This window comes from Cyprinodon variegatus, unplaced genomic scaffold (assembly GCF_000732505.1).
Source record: "Cyprinodon variegatus isolate N-32 unplaced genomic scaffold, C_variegatus-1.0 Scaffold350, whole genome shotgun sequence".
Taxonomy (NCBI): Eukaryota; Metazoa; Chordata; class Actinopteri; order Cyprinodontiformes; family Cyprinodontidae; genus Cyprinodon; species Cyprinodon variegatus.
In genome coordinates this window covers 609,805-624,442 of record NW_015150803.1, presented here as the reverse complement: position 1 = coordinate 624,442, position 14,638 = coordinate 609,805, and the positions used below count along the sequence as shown (strand labels likewise).

Below are 14,638 nucleotides of genomic sequence, written 5' to 3'. Positions count from 1 at the left end.
ACAATCGGAGTGGTCCCGATCATTCTAACCAAAATACATTTGGCAGGATGTCTCGGAGGGGAAGATTGGACAAAAAAAAGTCCAGCCTTTCTGTTATCTTTAAAAAGTCGTGCTCTCTCTTGCCTTCTCAATCATGTTTTTAGTTTTTTAATTGTTTCTTTCATCTTTGAAAATCCTTTCATTTTCAAAAGTATTGCTGTTTCTAAAATTATTTAATTCTAAGCTTGGCAGCAGCAACAACTAAAAAACATTGTTTTTTCATGACCTAGTAGCGCTAATGTTGTGTTCGTCAAAAGTTCATCAGTCGTAGAACAGATAAAATTTTGCTTTAGTCTGTGAATAGCTTTAACGGTCAGAATCAGTCTGATTCCAGTCAATGAAATAAAAAATGTTGCTGCTTTGAAGCTAATGCTGATGAGTTCATTTGGACCTTCCTCATGTATAATCATGTTTTAGCTGTTTTTTTTTTCTTCCACTTTTGTTCCTCTTCCAGAAAAGAAGTACCCCTATCTGTCTTGTCTTTACCTCACTTCATATCTTTCTGCCCGAACCGTTGAGTGAAGCACATTCCTCAGCCCCATCTGGTACCAGCATGGGATGTTTGGCTTGGCATAGCCAGACTTGTTCCAGCGCCGCACTTTCATGGAACAGTCAGGAGGAAGCATTCTGTGGCGTACCGCGCCTGCACTGATTATCAGGAATGCTGCTCTGTCCTCCATCACGCCATCAGCCCAGTTGTTAAAATTCATAAATGTCGTTCCCTTTTACCCCATATTACATATTAGCTGGTTAAACTAAGGAGTAACACTGGGGTGCTTATTCTGTTTGACATAAGGCCATTTGTTATTGTCAGAGTATATTAATTTTAAAATTGAGAGAAATTATGACCGTGTTATATTTTTGAGCAAATAGAAAATCTCTGATTTCTGGCAAACCTCTTTAGAGGTATATTCTGGTTCTATATGCTTCTAAAACAGTGACATTAAAGCTGAAAATCATCACAAACACTTTGATATAAAAAGCAACTCATACATGATTTCCCCCATCTTTAATAATTTAAATTAAAACTAAACTAAAAGGACAATTGTTTCCTTATCTCTGAAGTTCTCTGCTCCATTGCATAAAAAGATAAGATTTGAGGGCTTCTAAAGATGTATTTACAAAGTGAAAAACATCAGATAATTTTTGAAGTCCACCTTTTTTTTTACCTGAATCCGTTTTTAAATGTTTTTTGGTTTTTTTCCCCCCTGCAGCAAATAACACGTCCTTCACAAGAAGAAAAGACAGAAGACAAGAACGAAGAGGACAAAGCGGAGAAGTCTGAGAAAAAAGAGGAGGAGGAAAAGAAGGACGAGGAAGAGAAAGATGAAAAGGAGGATTCTAGGTGAGTTTTGCCTGATGGCATGGTTAAAGCTTCCCTCTGTCTGTCATTAGCCTTTTTCATCCGTTGCTCCTGAAAAACAAGACATATTAGGTAGACGTCATGGTGTTACTTTCTGGACAACAAGAGAGATAGCTGTACAGACAAGGCCAATAACTGGAGTGACTGCAGCTAAACAGTTGTTAATAGCTTTCCTTTAGCTTTCAGAGTTGATTTTATCTACCAGTTAGCTAATATTACTCACAAGTTAGCTATAAGAGCTTTAAAAGCTTGAAAAAATTAGCAAGTGGTCAACTTAAAATAATCATTTATATGCACAGCAATTAAATAATGTGAAATGAATAACAACTATGCTACCGTAAAAATGAAAGTAATAAACTCACCGTTGAGTTAGGGTTAGCTTGCATGACCGGCTCCGTCATGTTGGTTTTCCTTCAGTATGAGCGCCACAAGCGTCACGTCATGTGACTAAGAAAACGTAACGGGATTGGCTGGGTGTTGGACGCCACAATCCATTGCTAACGTCTGTGACCTGAAGTAACCCCTTCCCTTTTTACACTGAATTTAGACGCTGAATTTAAGACAGTGAAATAGAGCCAGTTGAATCTCAGGAGGCTGAAAATATTGAGTTTGAATTTTGAAAGGTTGAATTTTTTTATATGCAGATTTTTTTAACAGTCAAAAATTAAACTGAAAAATAAGTATTAAAAATGTAATCACTTTAAAATAGTAATGTGAATTTTTAGCTTGAAGAGAAAATAACAAATGAAATTTCAACTATGTAGAAATAATGACAATAAATTTTTTTAAGTCAAAAATGTGTTCTGGCTATTCTGACATAAAAACACCCAGAGTTGGTTCTCTGTAGTTTACTTTGAATCACTTTGATGTTCTGGACCAATTCACTTACCCAATTTAAATGTCCAGAGGCAGACTGGTCTGTGGACAAGCATTTAACAAGGGATAACTGGTGAAACTGGAGATGCAGCAGTTATAGATTAGTGGACGATTTCTGATCTCAGTGTTTCTGTGATCGTGAAACTGTTTCTGTGATAGTTTAGGCCGTGTCCTGCTGCGCTCCACTCAGCTGCAAACCAGCTGAAAATTGTTGATTTTTGTCACCAACCATACATCACTTGTATAGGTAATGCTCTGCTTTTCTTCTGCCTAGCACGTCTCAAAATCAGTACAGGTGTTTAATGTTTGAAAGCTGAAAAGAGTTAAATTAGAAGCATTTCCTTCTGAATGTCATGTGAATTTAGAACAAAATTTAAAAAGGTTAAAAAAAAGAAATTGTTAGACATGTTTTATCATATAACGTTTTTCCATCATACAATGATGCTACGTTTGGCTGTAATAAATAGGAAGCTGAGTTCCAAACTAGCATGAACCACTGATTAGTAATGGATCAAGGCTTAATGAATGTCTGGCAACTTGTAGTTTATCAGGTCAGCTCTACTTTATTGGAAACAGCTGATCAGTCAGATGCCGTAAAAGTTCTCTACGTCTGAACTTATTCTACCAATCTGTTTCCATTTCATATTTGCTGTTTTCTTTTAAAAAGTTAAAAACCACCTTAAGAAACATAAAAAAAAATTCCTAACATTTGTGCCTAAAGATCTGTATGTTTCTTTTTTTTTTTGTGAAGGGATACTCCAGCACCCCATCTATTCATTAATCTTCGGTTTTCTTTAATAAAAAAACTTGACAGCTCCCTTCAACAAGTTCTGGTTTTAAATTACTTTTTAGGAGTCTTAACCTGTCCAACGTAAAAAAGAAAAGCTTTTATTTAAAAGAAAGAAAATTCTCAGTTTAATTGGTTGCCTGAAAGTAAAAGCAACCCGACATTAGCCTTATGCATCCTGTATAATTTCAGCCAACAAAACCAAAGATTTCTGAAAGTTTAACATGTCCATTCGAGTTGGATATTGACAGGTTTTATATGCTTTTCTTGTATTCGGTCAGTTGTGAAAAAAGCCGATTCCTAGAAAGGCCTTTTATTGCTGCGTCATGAGGGAATAGATATTTGCTGCTGCAGCAGCTAAAAGCTGTGTTTTCCCCCCCTTTCCAAAAACCACAGGGAGATTGGCAAGGACAAAGACAAGTGTGACGGTGGGGAGGACGAGGACGGAAAGGAGCAAAACACGCCGCGTGGCAGGAAGACTGCCAACAGCCAGGGCCGCCGCAATAGAAGGATCACCACACGCTCCATGGCCAATGAGGCTGCGTCCGTCGCAGCCGAGGACACGCCTCCTCCTGCCTCTGAGCCTGCCTTGCCAGATCCTCCACAGCTCCCTAAATCTGATCAGGCACAGAAAGCCTTGAAGGAGCCTGCAAAATCCCTCACTCCGGTTGCAGCAGATTCTAATAAAGGTGAAAAATTTTCCCTTTGCTCAGAAATCAAAAGTTTCTTTGTGGTTCTTGCTTCAGCTGCTGTCTGGATGAAATCAGTAAAAATGGTTTATTTTGCCAGATTTGTTAGAATATTGCAGATTTTAGTTGAGCGGCTCTGATTCCAAGAAAATGCTCTTATCTGGTATGACCAAAAAATAAAAACCTTTTAGGCTGACGTGCAAATCTATCTCCCTTGCCCTGCATCTATATGCTGAAACATGTGCATTGAGGTGTTAAAATGCTCTTTTAAATATGCACAGTGGAAATGGTCAGAGTTGTTGGAACAATAAATGGAGGAAAAAAGTTAGAGGAGGCTTTGAGAATAGAGGGTGTGTTCAAGTGGGATGCAGTGGACAGATTTGGCTGAAAGAATGGCCTAGTCAAAGTCCAGACCTAGACTGAAACGAGAATCAAGGAACATTTTCAACGTTTGTTTGTTGCTCTTTTGCAAAGAAAAATGGGTGAAATCTTCATTCTGCAGATGAATAACTCTGGTATGGGATTCATAAAGCCTTTCAGCTGTAGATGCAATACTGAGTATTGCCTCTAGGGGAGCTGACTCAGAACCGATGCCAGTGTTCATTGATTTGTTCTTCAGGAAACACATTTCAGGGACATAAATATGCTCTGGAGGACTGTATTTGCTTGCTCTGTCGTAACCTATTGTGCTTCTTAGAAGTGAGCTGGCCCAGTTTTAAAGTGTGGCTGTGGGTCAGTGTTGCCTAGTTGAAGGCGTGCCAGGCAAGTTCAACAAGCCGATACAATGGGGGTTGAATGATTGTTAATGTGGGTTAATGTCAACTTCTAGGTGGTCTGCCACGATGTTGCACATATCAGTTACTCTCCTTACATATTAGGGAATATCAGTCACACAAGGTGGGTGGCTGGTCCGGCTGTTAACCCCCTCTTTAATTAAAGGGCAGATCTGCAGCTGCATCAGTCCAAATGTTTACGCAGTGTCAGTGGGCGCTGTAGAAGAGAGCAGGCTAGAGTTCATTTGCCCCTCTCCTCTCTCACTGTTCACTTCTGTGAATTTTGCTCCGAGGGGGGTGGTGAACTGTGCAGCCAAGGAGAGGAAAGGAGGAGTGTGTGTCTTGTGTTTGTGTCAAACACCCAGCGTCATAGTCCAAGTGGTGGGAGGGTTTGGGTCCTGGAGGCTCTATTTGCCCATTTGTCTCCATCCAAGGCCATTTCCCAGAGAGGAAGGCCAGCAGAGCTCGGTTCCTCCAGCGTCTGACGCCGCGTCAGCTGACCAGGAGCCCTCCCCTCCTGGATCAGAGAGGAGGAGAGAGAGAAACGCAGTGGGAGGGTGAAAGCAGGCGAGTAAGTGAGGGAGCAGGTCTCAGCAGCCCTGAATGTAAACAGATTATTAGATTAGTGGCCATGAGAAGAAGGCGGCTGAAGAAAGGGCCTCTCTCTCTCTGCTTTTCTCCCTCTCTCTTTTATTTACTGTCTTTTTTTCCCCTTTCTTTTCCCTCTTTTCTCGCTGTGAGTGCTAATGGAGCTGCCTCTCCTCCTTTTGTGATTTAGCTGGCGCTGGTGAAACCGGAGAAACTTCTCGCTGGACCGAGGAGGAGATGGAAGTCGCCAAAAAAGGTAGCGTTTGATTCATTTCTCCACTTCTTTTGTTTTTCTGTCTCTTTCTGCAGCAACTCTTCTCCAGTTTCTGGTCATGCAAAGCCAGTTTTGTTCATGAATAATATATATTTCATCACCCTATCTGTTTTGTTGCTTGCACTCAAGCATGAGTGAATACATCAATTTGCACAGAAAGAGAACTCCTTGCACTTTATTTTAAGACGTATAAAATCCATCAGGATTTCTTTTCCTCCTCAGCTTTTCTGCTTTGCTTTCTTCTCAGAAGTGATCAATCATTCAAGAAGCAACAGTGTATTACATTTAGATCAGCTGAGAGTTACTTTTACCCTGCAAATACCTTCCTTTATTGGATATTTAATGTTTGCTTTGATGATTTTTAAGCACATTTCATGACAATGTCTCACACTTTATGTCTTGGTCCAGCCTCTTAGAGCAGATTCCTGAGTCTTGGTAGCTTTTAGACTAGGAGTGAATAAATCTTGGCTTGATACAAAGTTTTCCTCTACAAAAATCTGTCTACTGGATTAGCGTAGCAGAGAGAGGCCAGTCATATGACAAGACCTGGTTCAAAAACGCTTTTTAAGCCTCAACACATTTTTGCTCAGGCCAACACGGTGTGGAGTTTCTTTCCTTGGTCATAAAACATGTTCATCCGAATAAAGTGTAGGAATGCAGGGTGAAAACACTGAAATCAACAAACTGGGAGTTTTTTTTGTTTTGTTCTGTGTGTTTGGTGGTACACTCAAAGTGTGGCTCATGGGCCATTCATGGCTCCTGGATGAGTTTTATGTGGACACCAACCACAGTTCAGGAACAGTACATATTTAGCAGGTCAGCACATGCGTTTTTTTTCTTTTATGGCAGGACTTTTACAGATAGATTATATGAAGCATTACACAAATGATTCATCCTTTATTAAATCCTTTTATACTTTAATTTTAATTTTATATAAACAGGATCAGAAATATCCAGTGACTTTTGCTGCAGGGGGCGGGACCCATTGTGTTTTCCAAAAAAGAGGGACCCAGTCGTTGCTTGCTTTTTTTTTTTTTTTAACAAAAGAAAATCAATCCAAAATATGTCAGGAAGTCATAGGACTTTTATTTTAATATAAAAAATAGATACTGTATTGGACTTAAAAACATGTTCCTTTATTTTTATTGTGGCAAAAGAGTTTCACACCTTTTATATATATATTAGATTAGAAAATTATCCCTGAAGATGATTGCTCTGTGTTGTTCATGTCTATAAAGACAGTTTTTATCAAATGTTTTTTTTGACAATGGCTTATATGATTGTTGGAAATTGTGATTGTTTGCAATAAAGCTGAGCAACCAGTTGTGAAGTTATGGTCCTTGAAAATGAGGAAAGCTGCCTTGTTAACAGAAACGGCAACATTTAGCTATGCAGGAATTTTGGAAATAAATCCTTAAATATTTCAATGTTAGCTGATGCAAACCCCATTAAAATGCTTTGATATAACTTTATTTGTGTTTGTTATACTGCTGGTAATCGCTAATAATCCTGTGGGACGAGTGTTTTTGGCTGATATAAATGAAATAAGACATTAGTCTTTCAACAATCCCTTTATTCCACCATTTAACAGTAACAGTTCTGGCGTTTTGTGATCATTTGGTAAGCTGCCAGCATCCTTGATTTAAGTAGGGCCGGTGGGGGGGGAGAAAGTCAACGTGGGTTACAGGATATCAAACAGAGACACCCTAATGTCAAAGGTCAATGGCTGTCTGCCAAGTTCACTGCAGCTTGCTGAGCAGTTTTCTACAGTTTGGTCAACTCGAAGCTAATTGGTGGTTTTTCCATTTCTCTCTAATGGACCATGGCTGAGCGCACAGTTTACAAAAGCAGCAAGGCTGACATAATAAAAGAGCTTAGATATTTATTTTCGGTGCTTTGACCTTTAGAGATTTGCCGTGACAGTACATCTGAGATAGCTGCTGTTCCATTTAGATGAAATGTCATGTTGTACAGTAATATCCAGATCCGAAAAATCTTAACCCTGATGCCGTTCTGACTGATTAAAGATTCGTCTTAGCAGGCTCCCTGTCTGGTACCCTTTTAAATCTAACCAATGCCTGTGCTTTAATAAATAGATGCCCAAGAAATGCAGTAAAATACAATAATATATTTGATCAGTAAAGCCTTGTTTCTGAAGTTTAACAACGCACATATAGATCTAGATTCCTCAGTGAAATCTGTGACTTGCCAAAGTGCTTGGCTAACACTAGCATGTTTTAATTATATACGACTTGTTGATATTGAGGTAATCCTTTATAGTTAGTTGCTTGTACAGATAAGTTGCAGAGAAAAAAAGGCTTAGCTGATTTACTTAGAATGTTTTGCAATTTAGCTGCTCTCTATACATCTTATGCCTAAAGTCCCCTAAGCGTCCAGGAGGCGTCCAAAGACAGCCACATAGCAAACCGACAGGGAGCTGAAGCAAGCAGTGATCTCTCTCTATCCCTGTAATGATCTAAAGTTAAAATAAGCCTTGATACATTAATTCCCTCTCATTTTTTCTTTTTTAATTAGGCTGTTTTCCATCAACTGTTTTATGCATATTTTCAAGTATCACATTAGAAGAGCTTGATAGCTACGGCAATAGTCAAATTAACTTATTAAATTTAGCAAAAACCTCTTTAAACTCTTCGAAAAAGTCAACAAACATCAAAAGAGTATAAAAATCACATTTTTTTTATTTACACATTTAGATTCATTAACTCATCTGTTAAATAATTTCTGTTTTATCAAACCTTTATCTCACCTGATGATCAGCCGTCATGAATACAGCATTAGAAAAGCATTTCATACCTGACTGGAACTCCTTCATTAAAACCTCAGTCCATCACTGATCTTTGTTCTGGGTTCTACTTGTTTTTTTATTACAGCAAAGCTTAACCTAAACATATGATGACTTTGCTGTTTGCATCCCCCAGTAACCTACTCCAATACCTGGAAACCCAGTTAATTCACATTTTATTTTCTAATGTTCTCTTAAAATTTACATGAAACTTAATGGAAGCACGGCAACTGACAGTTTGTAGTTAAAAACTGACAGTTTTTAACTACAAACCCTGCTAGTTATGGGGCTGACATAAAACCACATACAGTCGGCTAACATGCATTAGGAGGTCAGTTTAATCTGACACACTCCCATAAAAAATGCCTCGATGAGGACGGTTATTAAACTATATGGAACAGATCAGATCATCACTAATAATTTCAGGTCTTTCCAACTAGTCCCTATCCGATTCTGACATTGGAAAATGGTCTGATATTAGCCATATATGAGCTTTCCTCTTAATCCCCTGATATCAATAAAGCTGATTAAAACATTCCACTTTAATCCGCTTCTTTTTCAAGTTTAATAACCCATTGCTTAGTAGTAAGTGGTCATTATTTTTACCTAATATTGTTCTCTGTTTGATAAAATCACCTGATTAAACATTTTCTAGCATTCCATACATCAAAATGAGTAATGAAATCACGTATAATTTGGATTAATATTAGTAGTTGATATCCAAATGAGTCGATCCTACGTAAAGCAGTATAATCTGCACCGTATTGGACAAGTGTAAAGTTTGCTAGCTCAAGTGTAAGCCATCCGTCCTGCAAACAGTAAACCTGAGTTCGTATTCCAGCCGGGGTGAATGAGCTGAAAGACCCTTTACTCTAATGCCTGCTTTGGGGGAGTGACCTAGTGGTTAGGGTTAGGGTGCTTTGAATCCTGAGGTTCTGAGTTCAAGCCCAACTCCCACGGATTGCCACTCTTGGTCCCTGAGCAAAGACCTTTAACCCCCGCACTGCTCCCCGGACATCACACAATAGCAGTCCACTCCCACTTATGGGTTAAATGCAGAGAGTTAATTTCATTGCTATGTACTTGTGACAGTGTATGACAATAAAAAACACTGGAAATGATGCTGAACTGTGCTTTCTGTGCCAGGGCTCGTTGAACATGGCAGGAACTGGACAGCCATTGCCAAAATGGTGGGCACCAAAAGCGAGGCACAGTGCAAGAACTTCTATTTCAATTACAAAAGACGTCATAACCTGGACAACCTGCTGCAGCAGCATAAGAAGGTAAACTCCAAGACGTTCTGGTTCCTCTCAAGGTCTGTGCCGTCGCCGTAACGTGCGGCACGTGTCTGCAAAGCAGTAATCTCTGTCCGTTTCCCAGGATACTCGCAGAGCTCGTGCCGATACGTCTCAAGGGGAAGGCCAAGCCACAGCATCACCTGACGATGACGAGGACAATGCAGATGACAGTGAAGGTTAGGCGGATGAAGGATGGGGAGCATGTGCTCTTTCTCACATGTTCACACAATCTTTCATGTTCCCACACTCTTTCCTTCCTGTTTATCAGAGGTCCAAGTCCAAGGGCAGTGAGGGGGAGTTGGAAATGCACATCTGCGACACGTTTGGTTTTGGCTGCATCTCTTGTCCCCGTTTAAGGGTTGCACAGCTTGAGCACAGTCTGTGAAAAGAATGTCAGATAACAGGTCAAAGAGTTCGTGACGAGCACAGTTCTAACTTTAGAAGCTTGTCGTTCTAAACAGATGCAGGACTTTAAAAGCGGACTTGAATACATTAAGAAGTCATCTTAAGGTGCATAACTAACTTTTATGCTGCGCTTTTAGTGTATCTACTGATATTGCTATGGAAACAAGCTTCAACAGGCCTTTTCTTCAAAAGATTGTAGTTTATTGAACGAAGACCAGCTGCTTTAGACTTTTTGACCTGCTGTGTATCGCAAACAAAAATCATTATTCTAATGACCCTCCTACACTGTGCAGTTTTAGCAGTCTTATAGGGACTATTCAAAGACTATTTTATATCATACTGTGCAACGCACATTTAAAGTAAATAATCTTTGATATGGTGTCAGATTTGTTGTGTGCATATTTTACAATTACTGTCTACTACCGTTATGTTTTTCTTCTATCAGTATGGATAAATGCATGCTAAATGCAGGGAGGGAGTGTTGGCTTAGTGCGCTTTTGCTCTGAGGAGGTTGCAAGGAATTGGTTCGATCCCAGCCGGCTGCTCCCCGGGTGCTGCACAGTGGCAGCCCACTGCTTCCCAAAGGGGTTGAGTTAAATTCTGAGAGTTAGTTTCTCCATTACACAAGATTGAGATTAATAAAGTTCAATTTCTATCCTTTTTGTCCAATTCAAAAGTTTGAAGCTTTTGGTAAAAATAAAAATTAGTTTTTTTAAACTGAAGGTAAAAAAAATAAAAATAAGTTAATTGGCAAACGTGAAAGAAAATATTTTAATCTGAACAATGTCCTTAAAACTGAAAAAAAAAAGGTCAAGTATGCCTTAAAGATATTTCTGTTGTTTAAAACTTTTTTTTTCCAGTATCAAATCTTTTTTTTTTTTTTTTAGCAGAGAGCAAAAATTGTTCATGTTTTTTTTTTTTTTTTTTTTTTTTAAATAGATGTTTCATTTTTGTTCAAATTAAGATCTGTGCAACATTAATTATCATTGTCATATACATCATGTTAACAGAAAAAAGAAAAAGCTATTTTGGCTTAAAAAAAAAAAAAAAAAAATCAGTGCCAAAATATCAGAAGATCATATCTGTGATCAGTTAGACTGAGATCAAAATAATCTGTTCAATATCTCACCTCTATGGGCAATATAGCATCAGCCTAGATGTTTGAATCTTCCTGAAGAATCACCACAATCGAATAATTTCAAAGATAAATTGTTCAATTATAAATTAAAAGGGTATATATGATGAATATGTTTAATTACATTCCGAAGTCCTTTAACAAATAAAAGAAAAAGTTTGAATAAAAAGTCCATAATTATTCAGCGTATCGAAGTTCGCTACTAATGGATTAAGAAGTAATTCAAGACAAAGGACATCCCCCACCCCATGGGGGAAAATGGCCGAGGGTTGTAGGAGGAAAAAGTGGAAAAATTGCAAACAGAGCGTGCACCAGGAGAAATGAGCTTGTGCATGCTCTCACACGCGTTTAATAAGCGTACCCTTTTGGGAGACAGGGTTGTGGATGTGCATTTTTATTTTTTTTTTTAAGTGGAGAGGGTGGGTCCTTTCAAACATTAGAGAAAACCATCCATTGTACCTTTAAATTCTTGCAGTTCTTTGTTAAAAAATGGTTGCTTTTGTTTACACTACATATTAACAAATTAACAAACCTATATTTCTTTCATGTCTATGGTTCAACAAGGCCATTGTGGAAATTTTATATTTATTAGGGTGCTCATTTCTTACTGCTTTGACTTTCAATTGATATGTGATGTTCTGCTGGTTTTTTACATGCTTCTCTTCTGTGGATCATAAAAAAATCTTGCAAATGGATCAGCTTACATTTATCTTCTCTTTCTGATCTTATTGTGGTGCAGCAGCAGCTGCATTCCTATTGGATGGTCATTAGACACAGGTTGTGGCAGCTATCATGCTGATCCTTATTCTAAATATCAGAAACTGTTAGACGGTATCTCTAGTCATCTTACAACCTGCTTCGCAGTACAGCTCAAGACCAAACATTTAAATCCATTTTTCTGGCCCATAATTGCAGCGTGTTCTCATCATACGACATTCTAAGAACAATGGAGGCAATATTGTGCTAGAATTCAGTCAGGATGAAGTAAATCTGACTTTATACATTGACAGGTGGTTTTTAAAATGTGAAATATACCTTTGAGGTTAATCTCCTGATTCCTCCCCAGGTGGTGAAAACAGCTCTGATACAGAAAGTGCACCTTCGCCGTCCCAGGCAGATTCCTCAAAACCTGTGGACGCAAAGAGACCAGAGAGCAGCACAGGGGAAGCTCCTTGCACCGGCCAGGAAAAAAGCCAGGCCAGCACAGGAAAACCTGCAGAGTCTTCATACGGGGAGCTTCGTGTCAAAGAAGAGAAGAGCCCAGAGAGGGAGAGCGGATCTCAGGAAGAAAAAGTCAAGCTTCCCTCTTTTCCTCTTTCTGGCCCCGTTCATCCCAAAACCGAACCCCAGGATGTGGACCTGAAGACTGGAGAGGTTCAAGTCAAGGTGGAACCCGAAGTCAAGGAGAAAGGGGAAAAGGGAGATCCTGGTGAAAGGCAAAGAGAGCTCCACTCTGACAACGACTCAAGTGCCACCTGCAGTGCTGATGAGGATGTGGAAGCTGAGCCTGATAGGCAGAGGTGAGTCTCCAAAGCATATTTTTACTCCACATATAATCTATTTTGTTTAAAATCAGAATTTATACATTGTTTGGCCATCTCTGCAGAATGTACCCCATGGAAAAACCGTTGATAAGCCCCCAAGGGTCGGTGCTGGTGTCGTCTCCTAAGCAAGCCCAGCTCAGCATCCAGCAGATGCAGCACAGGGCAGCCTCCATCCCATCCATGGTTGGTCTTAGCTCTCTTTATTTGGAAGGCTGCTTTATCAGTTTATACAAACAAATATTCAAGTTTATTGACTCTACATTCATCTGTTTCTGTACACTTTTCTTAATGTTTGGCTTCCAGAGTTTATTTTTTCCATCTGTATTCATCCAGGTACCTGGTCCTTATGGCCCAGGCGGCATACCCATCAGTGGTTTAGCCATGCTGCAGCACCAGATCAAAGCAGTGCATGACTCTGCACATCAGGAGGAGAAGCAGCGGCAGGAGCAGGGAGACCTGGAACGTAGACCTGCCTTCCGGACCCGCAGCCCTAATGTGCTGGACAGAGACGGTACGACAACTGCTGATCCTCATAGAGGGCTGTTTTATTTGCACACTTTATTTGCTATTCCATTGATCTGTATTGCAGATCCATTATTTGAAGACTGAATTCTGTAGAAAAAATTCTTCTAAATTTATTTCATGACTTTTATTGTTAGATTTTGTAAATTTAAATGAAATGCTGGACTGAGAATTATGCAAATTAAGTATGATAGAGCATGAAAATTTGGCAGTAGGTGTCCATCAGAGGATTTTGTGGGTTTTGTGCATTTTTCAGTTAAAATGAGATGAAGTCTTCTCTGATGATCCTCATAATGTGACTTTAGGTGAAAGCTGCGTTGTTTAGAGCGCCGAATGCTTTGTTCTCCTGGGTGGTCTGACATCGTTTGGATTCGGAGTGTGAAGGAGCTGCAACGTCGTATATTTGAGTCGGAAAAGCTTTTAGCACCCTGAAGCCAAAGTGCTGTGAGGAGCAGAGCAGTTGGCGAGCTGCTGATGGAGCAGACTTTTTAGCAGATATGTGTCCGGGGTGCGGGGGGGGGGGGGGGGTTGTTTACACAGGTTTGTCCACTATAGGTCAGCATCAGTTTTCTGCCTTAATCTTCATTAGTTTTACTCAGTCTTTATATCTGTGTACCTGACATGATGCTGATTTCAGCAGCTGGAAAGCTCTGCTCAGCCAGACTCTAAAGCCTCTTTCCCACAGAAATTAGCAGAATGAGGCAGGTTTTTAAAACACGAGTAAACCGGCTAACAAACAGCGTTTGGCTCCCTTCCCACATGCAAAAAACCTGGGTCTAACTCCTAGCTGGAAAGCTGCATGGCTTCTGTTCCCCACAGCTGCGTATCTGATGATGCCATTATGCTGGGTTAGCTTTGATGATGTCACCAGTACGACAGAAATCAGGAAAGTAAACAATGGAGAGAAACATGGAAGGGAGCCACAGCGTAGTAAGTGTGCTTTACTTTTATTATTTATACTAATTATTTCGTCCCTCCTAATCCCTCTTACCAGTGCTCCACCATGTTTATGAAATGTAAGCTGAGTTCTTTCATCTTGTTGGATCAGACGCGACTGGCACTGTGTTGATGTCCGCATGTGGCGCTCGTAAACTAGCAGGTCGGCCTGGGTCTGATGTTTCCTCTGTATGCAGATTGATGCCAAGTCATTTGACGCAGGTCGACTGGGGTCAGTGAGCTGTTCCCATGCCACTTAGGAGCTGATTGTTCCCGGTTTTAAACAGGTGTTTGGCCAGTGTGAAAGGGGCTCTACTAAAGACTTTCAAGAGCAAGACCTATAGCCTGACTCCTGTGTCCTTCTCTTAAAATATGCTTAGAGGTGAAATAAGCCCATATCCTCACTGGGTCCACTCATTCCTGCCTCTGGTGGAAATAGTCCTTCTGACAGCTGTTCCCTTTTCTCCTGGACTCTGTTACCTCATGGTCGACTCTGTTAGCAGCATGACTTTACTCAGTAGGTTATTTTAAGTGGGTATTGCCTATATCTCACTTTAATATGAATATTACTTGAATCTACCAGCCAGTGTTGGTGATGCTGCTGAC

At 39.8% G+C, this 14,638-nt stretch overlaps 1 protein-coding gene across 5 annotated transcripts in view; it reads left to right on the top strand.

Moving 5' to 3' along the window:
- Nucleotides 1–14,638, top strand: part of ncor1 (nuclear receptor corepressor 1) — a 77,513-nt gene that overhangs the window by 36,641 nt on the left and 26,234 nt on the right. For all 5 annotated transcript variants that reach the window (XM_015385853.1, XM_015385852.1, XM_015385850.1 and 2 more), the window contains 8 exons: nucleotides 1,254–1,384; nucleotides 3,462–3,754; nucleotides 5,306–5,371; nucleotides 9,339–9,475; nucleotides 9,573–9,666; nucleotides 12,097–12,550; nucleotides 12,637–12,757; nucleotides 12,908–13,085. In XM_015385853.1, the coding sequence (XP_015241339.1) occupies nucleotides 1,254–1,384; nucleotides 3,462–3,754; nucleotides 5,306–5,371; nucleotides 9,339–9,475; nucleotides 9,573–9,666; nucleotides 12,097–12,550; nucleotides 12,637–12,757; nucleotides 12,908–13,085 (1,474 nt within the window). The remainder of the gene's footprint in view (nucleotides 1–1,253; nucleotides 1,385–3,461; nucleotides 3,755–5,305; nucleotides 5,372–9,338; nucleotides 9,476–9,572; nucleotides 9,667–12,096; nucleotides 12,551–12,636; nucleotides 12,758–12,907; nucleotides 13,086–14,638) is intronic.